Below are 18,035 nucleotides of genomic sequence, written 5' to 3'. Positions count from 1 at the left end.
ACATTGTGAACTAGGTGTGAGGATCATTTATTGAAGGATTATATAAGACTCACTGAGTCTCACCAAGTTCAGTACTCACACAGACAGATCAGGGTTACAGATAAAACATGAATCATCAAGTCAGAATCATTATTACTAGGCCACGTGGTTCAGGAAACACAGGGACAACATCTCTGATGCCTGCAGACATTAGGTATATGATTAGGCTTTTTGATTCTGCAATAGCTAAGAATGAATTCACACAAGCTCCAGGTCCCCTCAGACAGACAGAGGGCATAACTAGCCCTGCTGACGCACATGCTAAACCTTTTTATATGTTATTCTTTCCTTGCTTCCTAGCAAACGCCTTCAAACTATTTCAAATGGCAGCACCTCTGAGAAGACCTCCCAGCACCTCTACAAGAAGTCTGCCACTTCCTCTTCTGTACAGTCATATCACTTTGTATAAACTGCTACTAATAGGACTTCTAACATCTTTTAAAAATAACTTAAAAATTTTTTATGGGAGTTGTAGTAGTTTAGTAGTTTAACAGTTATATACTGTTTACTATTTTCCAAGGACCATCTATATGCTTTATGCTTATATATAGGCTTCCTAGGGCACCCATTTTAAAAAGTACCAGTAACTGGGTAGCTTTAAACAACAGAAACTCATTCTCACAGTTCTGGAGGCTAGAAGTCCAAAATCAAGATGTTAACGCGCCCTCCCTGAAGGCCCTAGGGGAGTATCTGTTCCATGCCTTTCTCTTAGCTTCCAGTGCTGCTGGCAATCTATGATGTTCCTTGGCTTATAAGATGCAACACTCCAATCTCTGCCTGACATATGACATTCTCCTTGTGTGTATCTCTTCTGTGTCTCTTCTCCTCTTTTTTTTTTTTCAAGAACTTTTACTGAGATACAGTTGACAATAAACAGCATATATTTGGAGTGTACAATTTGGTATTCCAATCTCCCAATTCATTCCCCACCAACCCTCCCCGCTTTCCCCACTTGGTGTCCATATGCTTGTTCTCTACATCTGTGTCTCTATTTCTGCCTTGCAAACCGTTTGATTTGTACCATTTTTCTATAGTCGACATATACGTGTTAATATACGATATCTGTTTTTCTCTTTCTGACTCATTTCACTCTGTATGACAGTCTCTAGGTCCATCCATGTCTCTACAAATGTCCCAGTTTGTCTACTAACTTTGGGTTTTGTTTGCTCTTCTTTCTCTAGTTTCTTCAGGTGTAAGGTTAGATTGTTTAGTTGGGATTTTTCTTGTTTCTTGAGGTAGGATTGTATTGCTATAAACTTCCCTCTTAGAACTGCCTTTGCTGCGTCCCATAGGTTTTGGACCATTGTGTTTTCATTGTCATTTGTCTCTAGGTATTTTTTGATTTCCTCTTTGATTTCTTCAGTGATCTCTTGGTTATTTAGTAGTGTATTGTTTAGCCGCCATGTGTTTGTGTTTTTTAGTTTTTTTCCAGTAATTATTTCTAATCTCACAGCATTGTGGTCAGAAAAGATGCTTGATATGATTTCAACTTTCTTGAATTTACTAAGGCTTGATTTATGACCCAAAATGTGATCTATCCTGGAGAATGTTCCATGTGCACTTGAGAAGAACGTGTAATCTGCTGTTTTTGGATGTAATGTCCTATAGATATCTATTAAATCAAGCTGATTTATTGTGTCATTTAAAGCTTGTTTCCTTATTAATTTTCCGTGTGGATGATCTGTCCATTGGTTCAAGTGGGGTGTTAAAGTCCCCCACTATGATTGTGTTACTGTCGATTTCCTCTTTCATAGTTGTTAGCATTTGCCTTATGTATTGAGGTGCTCCTATATTGGGTGCATATATATTTATAATTGTTATCTCCTCTTCTTGGATGGATCCCTCGATCTTTATGTAATGTCCTTTCTTGTCTCTTGTAACATTTTTTATTTTAAAGTCTATTTTATCTGATATGAGTATTACTACTCCAGCTTTCTTTTGATTTCAATTTGCATGGAATATCTTTTTCCATCCCCTCACTTTCAGTCTGTACGTGTCCCTAGGTCTGAAATGGGTCTCTTGTACACAGCATATATGTGGGTCTTGTTTTTGTATCCATTCAGCCAGTCTGTGTCTTTTGGTTGGTGCATTTAGTCCATTTACATTCAAGGTAATTATTGATATGTATGTTCCTAGTACCATTTTCTTAATTGTTTTGTGTTTGTTTTTGTAGGTCCTTTTCTTCTTTATGTTTCCCACTTCAAGAAGTTCCTTTAGCATTTGTTGTAGGGCTGGTTTGGTGGTGCTGAATTCTCTTAGCTCTTGCTTGTCTGTAAAGCTTTTGATTTCTCTGTCAAATCTGAACGAGATCCTTGCTGGGTAGAGTATTCTTGGTTGCAGGTTCTTCCCTGTCATCACTTGAAATATATCATGCCACTCCCTTCTGGCTTACAGAGTTTCTGCTGAGAAATCAGCTGTTAACCTTATGGGAGTTCCCTTGTATGTTATTTGTCATATTTCCCTTGTTGCTTTTAATAACTTTTCTCTGTCTTTAATTTGTGTCAATTTGACCACTATATGTCTTGGCGTGTTTCTCCTTGGGTTTATCCTGCCTGGGACTCTCTGCGCTTCCTGGACTTGGGTAGATATTTCTTTTCCCATGTTAGGGAAGTTTTCAATTATAATCTCTTCCAATATTTTCTTGGGTCCTTTCTCTCTCTCTTCTCCTTCTGGGACCCCTATAATGTGAACGTTGGTGCATTTAACATTGTCCCAGAGGTATCTTAGGCTGTCTTCAGTTCTTTTCATTCTTTTTTCTTTATTCTTTTCCGCATCAGTGATTATCACCATGCTGTCTTCCAGGTCACTTATTCGCCCTTCTGCCTCAGTTAATCTGCTATTGGTTCCTTCTAGTGTATTTTTCATTTCAGTTATTGTGTTGCATATCTCTCTGTTCGCTCTTTAATTCTTCTAGGTCTTTGGTAAACTTTTCGATCTTTGCATCCAGTCTTTTTTTCAAAGCCCTGGATCATCTTTACCATCATTATTGTGAATTATTTTCCTAGAAGGGTGCCTATCTCCTCTTCATTCAGTTGTTTTTCTGGGGTTTTATTCTGTCCCTTCATCTGGAACAAAGTCCTCTGCTTTTTCATTTTCTCTATCTTTCTATGGCTGTGGTTTTCAATTCCACAAGACGAAATACTGCTGATACTGCTTGATACTGCTGTCTGCCCTTTTGTGGAGGAAGCTATCTAGGAGGCTCATGCGTGCTTCCTGATGGGAGAGACTGATGGTGGGTAGGGCTGGGTGGGCGGAGCTCAGTAAGACTTTAATCTGCTTGTCTGCCGATGGGTGGGGCTGTGTTCCCACCCTGTTGGTTGTTTGGCCTGAGGCCACCTAGCACTGGAGCCCACAGGCTCTTTGGTGGGGCTAATGGTGGACTCTGGGAGGGCTCACACCAATGAGCACTTCCCAGAACCCCTGCTGCCAGTGCCCCCATCTCCTCGGTGAGCCACAGCTGCCCCCCACCTCTGCAGGCAACCCCCCAACACCAGCAGGTAGGTCTGGTTCAGTCTCGTATGGGGTCAATGCTCCTTCCCCCTGGGTCCTGGTGAGCACACTTTTTTGTGTGCCCTCCAAGAGTGGAGTCTCTGTTTCCCCCAGTCCTGTGGAGGTCCTGCAATCAAATCCCACTGGCTTTCAAAGTCTGATTCTCTGGGGATTCCTCCTCCCGTTGCTGGACTCCCAAGCTGGGAAGCCTGACATGGGGCTCAGAACCCTCACTTGAGTGGGTGAACTTCTGTGGTATAACTGTTCTCCATTTTGTGAGTCACCCACCCAGTATTTATGGGATTTGATTTTAACATGATTGCGCCCCTCCTACCATCTCATTGTGCCTTCTCCTTTGTCTCTGGATGTGGGGTGTCTTTTCTGGTGAGTTCCAGTGTCTTTCTGTCGATGATTATTCAGCAGTTAGTTGTAATTCCGGTGCTCTTGCAAGAGGGAGTGAGCACACATCCTCCTACTCCGCCATCTTGATCCTATCTCTCTTCTCCTCTTCTTATAAGGACACCAGTCATACTGGATTTGGGACCCACCCTACTCCAGTAAGATACCACCTTAATTTCATTGCATCTGCAAAGGCCCTATTTCCAAATGAGGTCACATTCACAGGTACTGGATGTCAGTATTCAACATATCTTTTTGGGGAGACACAATTCAACCCATAACTTATTTCTTAACTTACTGATCTACATAACACTTCTAAGAGATACTATTATCCATATATTAAGTAAGAAAACTAAAGGCCCAAGGTCACACAGCCAGAGAATGGCAGAGTAAGAATTTAAACCCAGGTTAGCTGGCTTTAGAATCTAATCACCTGACTACCACACTATACTATCTTTACAGGCAATAAATAGAAGTCAAATCAGCTAAAAGACTTAACAACAACAAAACAGCAGTTCCCTATTTATGCACTCCTCCTCAACACACACACACACGCACGCACATGCACACACAGTCATAATTAGCCCCTGTTCAGGAACAACCACTTTCAGCTTTTTTTCCTGGTATTTATACCCATATTTCAAGTAACAAGTATATATTGCTATTTTAATTTATCAGTTTCAAATATTTATTAATTTATGATAAATGAGGATTTTTAGCCCATGTACATTCTCTTTTCCTCCCTCCATCACTCCAATATAAGCACATATCTATTCTTGATTAAATCCATATTAACAGTTTACATTATTATTACTATATTGGAAAATTATTCACTGCTAAGGCATGTAGTATGCTATAAACATGTGTCCTTTCTTGTACTTTTTTTTCATACAGTTCATAATTAAACCATTTTTTCACTTCTGCAATTTTCTCTAATCACTTACCTCTTCCTCCACCCTTTAACAACGCTGAAAAGACTCTCCACAATACACTTTTGCACATGGTTAGACCTGTCAAATCATCTTTACTTTTGGTATTTTTCTTGCAGGCACTCATCCTGGAACCCTCCAACCTCCTGCTCCAATTTGGAATCGCTGTGCTCTGGTCCTGTCGCACAAACTGTCCTAGAACCTCTCTTCACTGTCATTTTGGAAACTGTTCTTTTCTTAGGTTGGAACCCATTTCCTGGATCCTCTATTTTGCTCCTTTTGTTTATGATCTTGCTTTGGAGCACTTCTATCAACAGCTCTCTGAATACGAGTAAATATTTGAGATCACATACATCTGAAAATGTCTACTTCAGCTTCACATTTGATTGACGGTTGGTTACATACAGAATTCTAGGCTTGAAATCATTCAGATTTTTAAAGGCTTTACTTAAAACTCTTCTGGCTTCCAGTCTTCCTGCTGAGAAGTCAGATGCTACTCTGATTCTTGAAACTTTATACATACTCTGTTTTTCTTCCATAAAAAGTTTTTAGTTTTCTCCATTTCGGGTGCCTTGGGTCTTCTTTCATTCATAGCGTTGGGTACTGGGTGAGCATTTTCATAATAAAGATTCCCATCTTCCAGTTCTTAAAAATTTTAATAATTCCTTTACCTTTGTTTTCTCTTTCTGGAACTCCTATTAGTCTGGTGTTAGACCTTCTGGATTGATCCTCTAATTTTAAAAAATACTTTTCCCTTTTATTTTTCATCCCTTTGGCTCTTTTGCTTTTGCTCTGTCTTCTGATAGAGATTTCCTGTACTTTCTATGAATTTTTTTTTTTTTGGCTTACCATATTTTTGAGTCCTAGAAGCTCTTTTCATTTCCTAATGTTTTGTTTTGTTGTTTTAATGAAATTCTGTTCTTGTTTCATGAGTAATATCTTCTGAGAATATTAACGTTTGCTTTACATCTTCTCTTAGGGAGAAACAGTTAACAACTGGCCAACCTCTTCGTCCATGTGAAGATAACCTTGGGGTTACCTTTTTCCAGCACCACTGACCTGAAAATGTACTGGATCACACAAAAAAATTGTGGAGGAAAGCCAGCTATATTACTAAGCAATATAATTTACTGAAAAAATATGACCCTTGACTGGTAAATTACATCTGAAGTGGAGGGCTGCAAGTGGACTATAAAAACCTACTAGAAAACACAGGCCTTAGCTACCTGGTGTGTCTCTTGAGAGGACTTGGAAGCTATGCTCATGTGCATTACAAGAAATAGTTCCTATTGCATATGAGACTTTCCTATGCTGTGCCTTTGTAACCTTGTCGCTTCCAAGAGCATGAATTCTTTGTGGGGATTGGGAAGTAGCATCTGGTTGGCTGCAAGGACTTGCAGTGAAGATCTATGTGATACACTGACATGCCACGTTTTCTGTCCTGTATCATTCTGCAAAGCTAAATGAACCTCGCACCAGGTTTTGGCCTATTGTATCTTGTGACTGTAGATGTAAATTCAAACCTGAAGTAATTATTGGTGGTCATAATAAGCTCCCATTCCCTAAATTCACTAATTTCTTTTTTCTTTCTTCCTTCCTCCCTCCCTCCCTCCCTCTCTCTCTCTTTTCTTTCTTTCTTTCTTTCACTTTGTTTTAGTTTTGATCTATGCCTTTAAAATTGGAAGATTTCAAGTACCTGGAGATCCTAGGCTGGTCAGTGTAGTGGACTTCACTGTGAAGCAATTTTATAGTCAGCCAGCTATTTTTTTTTTCTTTTTCGGAGAGTTCTCCAAATCTCTGTTAGCCTTTTCTCTGGCATTCTAAAGTTGGTGGAGGGTGAGAAGGAAGGAGAAACTGGGCAGGCATAGTGGTGGTGGTAGGGGACAAGGGCATTAGTTCACTATTTGGTCAACTTTCACTTAATTCCTGTTTTCAATACCTTGCCTCATTCCTGTTCAGCTCTATGTCTGCAGTCTCTGAGTTTATAGACTTTCGGATTCTGTTTACATACTGATTCTGTTTCTGTACTGATTATATACACCTCTTGTCTTCTGTGAGAGAGAAGGAGTCACCAGAATATGCAGGATGGGCAGAGTCTGAGGGTCTAACCCCTCCTGATACAGACTTATACACAATCTCCATTTTAGTCCTATGTCTCATCAAAGACTTCTATAATATGTGGTGTCTCCAATTCTTGATTCTTTCCAAAGTTCAAGGGAGAAAAGTCATCTGGCTTCTTATATCAGTCAGAGTCCAGTCAAGAAATAGAAACTGTACCAGAAATGTGAACAGGGAAAAACAGAATTAGCACATGCAGAAAGAAACTGTGACTTCTAGGCTGAAGGAGGGTGAACCAAGAAGGAACTAAGAACTCAAGAAAGAGTCCCCCAATGCCCTCAAGACTGAGATTCAGACTTTTAAGGAGAGGGTATGTCTGCCACAGGAATGTGCAGACCAGAGGTGAAGAAAAACCTTGCCAGAGAGTACAGGCTGGGGCTGGTTGACTGAGGGCTGCCAAGGTGAGTGCTGCTGGGCCTTCTGTTTGCTGATCTGCTGGCTTCTGTACACGGAAAGACCCTCTCTCCTGCCAGTCTTGCAATATCCCTCCAGAATCCTCTATTGACAAAGCCTAACGTTAAGCTAGTTGGCAAAAAAGAAATGTTTATAAGGTCCAGCTCCAGTATAATAAAAGAGGGCAAAAAAGGCAGATTTGCAAAACTACAATGAAGTATGACCTCACACTGTTCAGAATGGTCATCATCAAAAAGTCTATAAACAATAAATGCTGGAGAGGGTGTGGAGGAAAGTGAACCCTCCTACACTGTTGGTAGGAACATAAATTGTTACAACCACTGTGGAAAACAGTGGACGTTCCTTAAAAAACTAAGAATATAGTTACCATATGATCTAGAAATCCCACTCCTAGGCATATATCAGGAAAAGACAAAAACTCTAATTCGAAAATATATTTGCATTCCAATGTTCATAGCAGCACTATTTATAATAGCTAAGACATGGAAGCAACCTAAGTGACCACCCGTAGATGAATATATAAGGAAGATGTGGTGTGTGTGTGTGTATAATGGAATATTGCTTGGCCATAAAAAAGAATGAAATATTACCATTTGCAGCAACATGGGTGGATCTAGAGATTATCATACTAAGTGAAGTAAGTCAGAGAGAGAAAGACAAATGTTATATGCTATCACTTACATGTGGAATCTAAAAAAATAATACAAATGAATCAAATGAATTTATTTACAAAACAGAAACAGACTCACAGACACAGAAAACAAACTTATGCTTACCAAAGGGGGATAAATTAGGAGTATGAGATTAATAGATAAACATTACTATATATAAAATAAACAACAAGCATTTACTGTCTGGCACAGGGAACTATATTCAATATCTTATACTAACCTATAATGGAAAAGAATCTGAAAAAGAATGTGTGTGTGTGTGTGTGTGTGTGTATAACTGAATCACTTTGCTGAACACCTGAAACTAATACAATATTGTAAATCAACTGTGCTTCAATTTTTAAAAAAGGTAGATTCGGAGCTGAAAGATAATAAATTGATTACTGTCACCCTTCTCATCCATACTTCCCACCTTCTAGAGGCATTAAGGCTTGACCTTCTTCTTCCTGTTTGAGTCATTCCTCATTCTCCCATCAGCCATCTTAACACTTTAAAGTTTAGGGTTGCAAATTGTTTCTTAGTTTCACCAAAGACAGTATTTACATTTTTATGCTCCTTACTGTTTTGGGATAATTAAAAAAAGAAGGAGGGAAGGTAATTTCTTAACTCCTTTATCAGGAACTCTCCCCCACCTTTCTATAATTACTCTATTTTAAAGTTACCGTCCTTACCAAAATGTGACACTCTCCAGAGCAAAGACAGACTTTAATTCATCTTGTGTTCTTTTATCTCCCTCAGTGTCTCACCATGTTATAAGCTTAATAAATGTTGGTTGAATTAAACAATGTACACTCTTAAAAGTTTTTTTAATAAAATTCACAATTTGTTTCAATCAGTTTTACAGCCATACATCAGGTACCCAGATTCCAACAAGATGTCTTACAAATCTATGTTGTTTATTAAAATAAGAAATAAGCAAAAGCACTTATGAGTCAAGGAAAGCTCATCTTTAATCTTGCTAGCAAAGCAACTCACTCTCTATACAACATACTTACAGTAAAAAAGAAACTTTTCATTTTATTCATTTATTTAATGAGCAGACTGTACTATTGCTTTAGATATATGCTGCACTAAAATAATTTTCTAATAATTGCCCTCTAAAATATGTTAATTTATTTTTAAATGCCTATACTTACCAACTCAGGGATGTCTTTTACTTTGAGAGGAACTTGGATTAAACCCAAATGAGTCCTGAAACTAAGAGAATCACCATTTTCATAATTTGGGTTGCGAAGATTAATTAATACCTTTAAAAACAAATCCAACAAAATTGGTTAGTTTCTTTATAGACTATTTACACTTATAAAATTTACACTGATAATCAGCATATCATCACAAGAGATTAAAACTATTTGGGTTATGCATATACTTTAATTACATTCTGAAAACTATAAAATTGTACTAAAATGTTAAAATACCATAAATATGCTTTTAATTTAATATTCCAACAGATAATCTACCATATAAAACTTTATAAAAAGTTAAAAATTCAGTTAGAAAGAAAAACTTATTGATGGTTAAAAAAAATTGTGTGATTATAATATTTTACCACGGAAAATGACAGAAAAATTTAAATTTCTTGATTGTAATATTTGCCAGGGAAAATTTCAGAACCAACTCTAACTCTTTTAAAAACAGATACTGACAAGGTTATAGAAAAACAGTAGAATAACATCATAAAATTTTACCTCTAAACCAAACCCAAAGGGAAAAAAATTTTTTCAGAAGCCAAGCTAACAAGAAAGACGATTTATATATTTTTCAAAATTAAGTAGATTTTTTTAAAAAGTTAGATATTTGCATATCCTTTACTCAAGGAACCTCACTTCTATGAGTATGATTATGGAAATAATTAAAGCTGTTTGCAGAGACAATGCAGAAAAAACATCAACGAAGTACCATTCTGTTATAAAACAGAAAATTATGAGACAACTTCAGCATTCCATTAGAGGAAATTACCTAAGTTATGCTTAATTCATATAAAATATAGTGTAATATGCCTCAATTAATCTCACACTATGTTTATTAAATTAAAAAGTTACAGTATAATAGTATTTATTGCTGTATGATGGTATTTTGAGTAATTTTTATTTTAAATTTTCTTCTTACATATGTTTTCTTATTTTTCTAACAATTAACATACTTTTTGGAGAGAGAATAATAATTTCAAAATATTTTAAAATCGAAGCTCTTGAGGGAAAGAAACCATCAAGAATCCAGTGAACGAAGTTATAATGACAGAAACACTATCATATCTGAAGAAGGCATTTATAAACGGGTAACTAATGGCTGATAACATGGAATATGCTATAAGGCCAAAAGAGTTTCCTAAAATTGCAAATACTAAATTAAAACTAAAAATATCAAAGGCATTTTTTTAAAGAAGATTTAGCAAAGAATCAACAGTGTTAAATACAGACTAATGTAACGTAACACGATTTTAGTCTAATTACACAAATAAGGAATCAAACTTTCAAGGGGAACTCAAAAACACAGAACTGAAAAGAAAAAGAAACTATGAATATAGAAAAGAGAAAATAGAAAACAGAAAAGAAAACAGAGAATAAACAGCAATAGGAAAGAGAAAATATTAGAAAAGCAGAAACTGTAACTAAGGAAATGATCACAGAAAATTTTCTTGAGTTAAAGAAGAATCTCAGCAAGACTAATGCTAAGGGTCAATTCAACAGCGGTCCCTAAGGCCACAGAAAGCTATGGTTTTTAAGGAGAAAACATAACTAAGGACAACCATAAAAAAATTACATAAAATTTAAGTGCTAGAAAAGGAAAGAGTTTGGGAGAAATCTTTAACAAGCTAAGAGAAATAATGCTAGCACCATAAAGGCAGTTTCAAACGAAAGTAACTTTAAAGTTAAAAGGATACTTTTTACACTTCTAAAATGCCTGAAATAATTTCTGACAATGTTTTATGCTGGCAAACTGGTATGAGAGACAACAGGTTCAGAAAAGAAATAAAAATAAAATGTGAGAGATTCAATCATTCATTATTTACTCATTCACTCAACTCTTATTTACTGAGCGATGCTGTGCTAAGCATTGTTCTACCTGTTGGGAGAGAAAACAGTTAAGGATAGGATCAGCTTGCAGCTGGTTATGGTAGCTCTATCTTATCTTCAGGGATACCTGGACATCTAGTAGTGACCCTTGACCAAGATGGGATGAAATGTACTAACCAGTCATTTATAATGTGCTATTTAATGTCCCCTGGAGGAACTCCATATCAGTTTATTTACATTATTTATTGAAAATGTACAGACTGCTGGTTTGCACCTGAATTACCAGTGGGGTATAAAAGACCCCTCAGAAAACTTGTGCCTTGATTCCCAAGACCTAAGTATCTTGCAGTGTACCTTGGAGGATCATAATCCAAAGACAAAGTGCATCCTGTGCAGCTGAGAAAGGGCCCTGGGAGGTGTGTCTAGAAATTCTTATCTCTTTGTATTTGCATATGCTTTCTTTCTCTTGCCAAAAGAAAACCTTATGTGGGTGTATCCCTGTGGGTGAAGTCTTGTGAGTCTTTTCAATTATCTGACTTGACTCTGTGTAATTGTTGCAGCAGTGAACAAAGCTTCCATCTAATAGGGTAAAGCAGGCAATAAGCAAAACAGAAAAATAGTATGTTATATAATGCTAAATGCTATGGAGAAAAACCAAGTGGGAAAGGGCTACAAGGAGTTCCAAGCAGGGGAGCCAGGGACAGCTTTGCTGAGATGGTGACAGTTTTGTGTATTTGAGTCTTTTCCATGAATGTTCTTTTTTCTAATTGAAATAAAAAATAATTGAAATATAGTTGACATACAATATTATGTTAGTTTCTGGTGTACTACAAAATGATTTGACATTTGCATACATTATGAAACGATCACCACAATAAAACTAGTAACCATCTGTACCCATACAAAGTTATTAAAATACTATTGACCATATTCTTTATGCTGAGAATACGACATTTAAGCAAAGACATAAGGAGTGAGGAAATGTACACCCAAGTATCCAGGGGGAAAAGCACTGCAGGCAGAGAAAACAAGGCAAAGGCCCTCAAATGGGAGGAAGTCAAGGGCTAGCAAGGAGGCTAAAGGAGCTGGAGTAGAAGGAACCAGGAGAAAAAGTAATAGGAGATGAACTCAGAGAGGTGATGAAATTACAGATCAAACAGGATGTTTTAGGCCACTTTAATGACGTTGGTTTTCAGGTAGAAGGAGATAGGAAGCCACCGGATAGCAGAAGAGTGGCTTCTTCAGAACTGTACCTACAAGTCTTCCCCTAGAAACCCTGCTAAGAACAAAAGAACAGACTCTAGGTGGGCAGCATAGAAGCAGAAAGAGCAATGAAGAGGCTACTGTAGTTCAGGCAAGAGATGGCAGCTTGGACCAGTGACACGGGAATGATGGTGGTAAGAAGTAGACAGATTCCGGATATACTTCAAAGGTAAAGCTGAAAGAATTTGCTGATGGATTACATGCAAGGTACAAGAGAAAAAGTGGAATCAAAGACGGGTGAAACAAAATAATTAGTGAGTTCTAACTGCCTACTGCAAAGCTCTGCCTGAATGCCCGATATGCCTCTCCAGCTTAGCTAAGCTCACCATCTTCACTAATGGGCCTGCTCCTCCTCCTGTATCCTCTATCTCAAGGGCAAGTTACCTCTGCCCAGTTACTCAATCTACACACTTAAAGGTCATTATTATTTTTTTTTCTCATACTCCTTAGATTTAATCAGTTCCCAAATCTTCCTTGAAATCTCTCGTCCGTTTAATTTTGAATGCTGTTCTCTTAGTTCAGACCTTTATCATGCCTTGCCTGAACTATTAGAACAGGGAGGAAATAAAAAAGGAAAAGATTCACCGAGCACCTGTATGTGCCAGGAAGCAGGCTACATGGTTTATAGTTACTGTTTTTTAATCAAATCTTCCTAATTTACTTCCCTCTAATTTTTCCATACTCCAATGTATTTTCCCAGAGCAATTTCCAAACATAATATGATAATGTTATTCCACTGCTTCAGTGGCTCTGGGGCTTTTTGCATGGTGACTCCTCTGCCTGGAGATGTTCTTATATCATCACTTCTTTTGCATTTTTACCTCACTAATATATATATATGTGTGTGTATATATATATACTTAGCCTAGAACCTACCTCAAGAAAATCCTTAGGTGCATAAACAGGTCTGAAGAGGCTTAAATCTAGAATTAATAAGATAGATTAAAACAAAATTTTAGTTATACAAATTCTTATTAATAATAAATTTTAATGATTCTTTCATATGTTGCTATGCAGCTAGATTAATTCAAATATTTGCAGAATATCAATTATTTGTCGTACATTGTATTAGGTCCTGGGCCAACAAAAATAAAAAAATAGTTCCTTCCCTCACAGCCTAGATCACATATTCTAGAAGAAATTGAGTCCCCCTTTATAAATCTGTAACAGATTATTTGTAATTGAACTGAAAAACAATGTCTATACAGCATGAAAGTTCTATACGAGAATTCTCAAAGTACTTAGAATACAAATAATGCATTCTTAGTAAGTTCCTGTAGTTGTATTGAACTGTTCTCCCTTTTGAACTTCTATAACACACCACTTCCTTTATTACGGCACAATTCATTGCCCAGTACCCTTCCCCCAAGTTTTTTTTTAAGAAGGAGTGGTGAGGAATTATGTACATGTCTACCTAAACAATTTTATATATGTATCTGTTTATCGTAGTAAATGTTACACAGTTGTCACTCATTATAAAGTTTGAAAAAGATTTCTCTATGAAATCCACTGAATGATATAATTTACTCTTTTATAAAAATGTTTTCAAATGCTGCTTTAAAAAAAGATAACTGTTCTTGAAAAAAAAAAGATAACTGATTTAAATATTCTCAAAATAATGGAGAACACTGACCAAAGTTAGGAATTTTTAAACTGCAAAGTAGAAATTTAAGCAAAAAAACCCAGATGACAGTAAATCAGTGGGGAGGGAAAGTTGCTACCTTGCCAAAAAAGTTACTAACATTGTTATTTTGGATCCACAATTAAGAAGGCAATTTTTTTCCCACTACCACATTTTGAAAAAAGTTTTTCATATACCTGGTTCATCGGTTCCCATTTCATTCCATTTATTGAGAAGTTCTTTCTGTTCTCCAACTGGCCTCTAAAAAAGGTAATTTTAAAATTGGTTTTGTTTTGTGAAGTTAAGCAATGCAGCTGGAAAATAAGAATCAATACCTTATCTAAAAGCTTAAATAAGCTACCATAACACAAGAAAAAATAATTTTATTACACATGGTTAGCTTCTTAGGGAATTACACATAAATTATATTATTTAACTATCACATTATATGTAGTCTCAATGGCTCAGTAGAATATGGTGCTAATGAATCCACGAATAGAAGGTAAATGATCTCTACTGTCCAGTAAAATCTCACAAAGAAAAACTGCTCCTCAGCCACCACTACATCTCTTACCCCATCCAGCAATCTCAGAAATGCATCGCAAAGGGGACAAGCCAAAAGAGTGTGACTGTGAGTCAGCAGTATCAACTTCCTATGTGAAAGACAGTATATTACACAATACTACATATTTAGACGGTTTTTCATATAAATTTATCTTTTTTTTTACACCATCCTTCTGGTGCCTTCAGTGGCTTGTGCTTGGATATTATCCAAAGTACATTCACTATATCCTGTCCAGCAGCAGGAAATAAGTAGCAGGTTGGGAGAAGGAAGTGAAGAGAAACTTGTTCTCTCCTACTTGTGAGCAGCTATAAAGAATCCAGAACATTTCTCAAGTGGCTTTTCCCTCCTTTTTCATCTCTCCCCTCTCAAAGCCCAGAGTGACAGATAAAGTGTTGAGTATTAGATCTAAATAGTTCTGTAGAGAGATGACAAATCATTCAAGTAAGGAAGCTAAAGGTAATTAAAATCTTTAAAGTACATTTATAAGCTTTATAGACCAATCTCCAAATCATTTACACTATAGAGTTTATATTTTTTCTCAAGATATAGGTTTATTACAAAAAGCACTACAGCAAATATAATAGAAACCCATATAAACTACACCCACATAATTGGCAATTTACAGATTTTTGTTTCAAAACGAACTGATATACTAGTAATAAAAAAAAGATAAATCTGCCTAACAGTTATAATTTCATGATACTTCCTAGTACTTGATTTACAATAAAATACTTAAATGTTAAAAGTACTTTTGGTGCTCCGTGGTGACCTAGACGGGTGGGATGAGGGGGCTGGGAGGGAGGTCCAAGAGGGAGGGCATATATGTATACACATAGCTGATTCACCTCGTTGTAAAGCAATTATACCGCCCACCCCTCAAAAACAAGTACCTTTCGTGCCAATGGGATACTCAGTTCAGTGCACATACTATTTAAACTCTTCAAAATTCTTTTTTCCCAACTTCCCTGAAACATAAGGAACAATCTATTATTATTTCTGGTTTACAGTACCAAAACCAATTTTAAAAAATTAAAGATATTATGAGTTCTATAGAAATGGTGAAGTTGGTTGAGATTGGTTATCTTTATTCATTAGTTTACTCAACAAATATTGACGATTGCCTACTATGTGCCAGATACTACCCTTAGTGCTGTGAAGTAAGCTGTGAATAACAGAAAGTCTCTGTCCTCACGGAACTGACGGTCTAGTGGAGGATGGGAATGAAGGCAGATAATAAAAAATAAATCAACACATCAGATGGCGATAAACATTACAAGGGAAAACAGCAGATAATAAAAAGGTAAGTTAGATTTAAGCATTTTATAAATGTTTGATACTCAGGAATCCCATTAATGGCCTAGTAAAATAAAATTTTACAGAAATTGTTATATTGTAATTTTTTGCAAACATATTTCAACCCTAAATACATCATGAATTTTCTAAGAATAAGAACCTTCTCCTATATAACCACATTACCACTATCACACCTAAGAAAACTAACAATATTTCATATCATCTAATATTTAGTCCATATTCAAAAATTTCCAATTATCCCCAAAAACGCCTTTATAACTTTTTAAAATCCTGGATCTGTTAAAATTTAATGCATTACATTACATTTGGTTGTTATGTCTCTTTCCATGTAGCTTAATCTAGAGTGCTTTCGTCCTTTTCATTTTCATGTTGACTGTTTTGAGGAGTCTAGACCAGTCATCTTTTAGAATGTATCACCATCTGGATTGGTCTTACTGTTTTTTTCATAATATTTACTATATTCTTCTCTATCCCCCATATTTCTTATAAACTTGAAATAATAAGTTAATTTTAATGGTCAGTCATAAATTGATTATCCATATGTACCATATTTTACTAAGCTATTCTTTTTAACCCAAGCTAAAATGCCAAATTTTTTGGTCTTTTTATTAAAATATGCCTACAGGTCACTTCTGACTCACTAAAACCAAAATAAAATAATGCCAAAGTTCCAAAATTTAGACCAAATGAGGAGAAAAGGACCGAATTATACATTACATTATCCATAAAGAACAGTTACAACCAGGCAATAAAAGTAGAATAATAATAATAGATCCATTATGTGATTTTTATAAAGATTAAAGATGTAAAGTACTTTGAACAGTGACACAATAATGGTAACAATAATCATTCAATAACTGGTAACTTTTACTACAGCTAACATCATTCAGAGCTGCCTCTTCAACGCAAGTATTTAAATACATTACTCTCTATCTGGAATAAACTCTCCATGCTCTACCCCCATCCCAACATACTCATTCCTACGTTATCCAAATAAATATTATTCACCTTTCAGGTCTTCACCTCTTAAGCCTTCTCTTATCTGGCCCCTCGTCCCAGGTAATATTAGGTGCCTTTACTTATGGGTTCTCACAGCACCTCTTCCTTCACTTATCACAGCATGTATCATACTTTGTCTAGCACATAATAAATTCTCAATAATTGAACAGATTTCTACTCTAAGTTATGTTGCAAGCATTTAAAAAATATCTGATACAACTGCCTAAGCAATGAATGAACAGGAAAAAAATTATAGGAGAAATACAGAGCTGTGCAAAATGCATAAGGCTTAGTTTACTAAATATATAGAAATAAGTTCTCAAGAATAAAAGAATACTCTTAATAAATTGCCTGAAATACCCCCCTAATTAATTCCATTTACTGGCTTATTTTCAATTCTCTCTCTCTCTCTCTTTTTTAACTGTAAATAGTTCTCTTAGATCCAAGACTTAAAATACATTTGGGTGCATTATTCATGACCAAACATTAATTACTGCAATACAACCCACTTCCACCCTCAACATTCTTATCCGCAATTTATCTAGATAAATCTTATTCAGCGTTCAGATTTCAGCTTAAAAATAATTTCCTCTAATAAGCATTCTGTCACTTGCTCCCTCAACTCCAGATTGTGGGGGGAGCAGGTATGAGAAAGCTTAATTTTTTAAAAAAATTAATCTTATTTATTTACTTTTAAACAACTTACCTTAAATTTTGTGTTATTATTAGTTACCACCATCATACAAACATTTGCCGTTCAGAACAACAACCGAAATATGAGTCATAAATTCAACCAAAAATGGGGATGAAAAGAAAGCAAAAGGATGCTAAACCTCTTACTTTAGAATAGCAAGAGGATCAGTAGATACCCTCTTATTCTTTTTTTAATTTTAAAAAGTAATTTTAATTCAGTCATTACTATAAAAATAAAATTTGCATGAAGATTAAAAAAGCCAATCCCTGAATTTGTATTATTTATCCTATTATATATAGAACTAAATTTCTAGTTATTGAATTATGATTCCAAAAATTCTCATTTTCAACCACTAATAAGAGGGCTCTTGAGTTGATAAAAAGAAAATAATTCTCAGATACAAAGACAAAAGTAAAGTTATAACAGACATCAATGTGAGGCTCATAATATATACTGTACATATTTTCAAGACTACAATATACAATTTTAATACAGCACAAAAC

At 35.8% G+C, this 18,035-nt stretch overlaps 1 protein-coding gene across 1 annotated transcript in view; it reads right to left on the bottom strand.

Annotated features, from left to right (window-relative positions):
* TBC1D19 (TBC1 domain family member 19) overlaps positions 1-18,035 on the bottom strand; it is a 142,861-nt gene that overhangs the window by 80,018 nt on the left and 44,808 nt on the right. Inside the window, exons 5-8 of the mRNA XM_057727769.1 lie at positions 15,416-15,490; positions 14,158-14,221; positions 13,216-13,262; positions 9,196-9,306 (exon numbers count right to left, since the gene is read on the bottom strand). Of these exons, the coding sequence (XP_057583752.1) occupies positions 9,196-9,306; positions 13,216-13,262; positions 14,158-14,221; positions 15,416-15,490 (297 nt within the window). The remainder of the gene's footprint in view (positions 1-9,195; positions 9,307-13,215; positions 13,263-14,157; positions 14,222-15,415; positions 15,491-18,035) is intronic.

The sequence above is a fragment of the Hippopotamus amphibius genome, chromosome 3 (genome assembly GCF_030028045.1).
Source record: "Hippopotamus amphibius kiboko isolate mHipAmp2 chromosome 3, mHipAmp2.hap2, whole genome shotgun sequence".
NCBI lineage: Eukaryota > Metazoa > Chordata > Mammalia > Artiodactyla > Hippopotamidae > Hippopotamus > Hippopotamus amphibius.
This window is presented reverse-complemented; position numbering and strand designations above follow the sequence as displayed.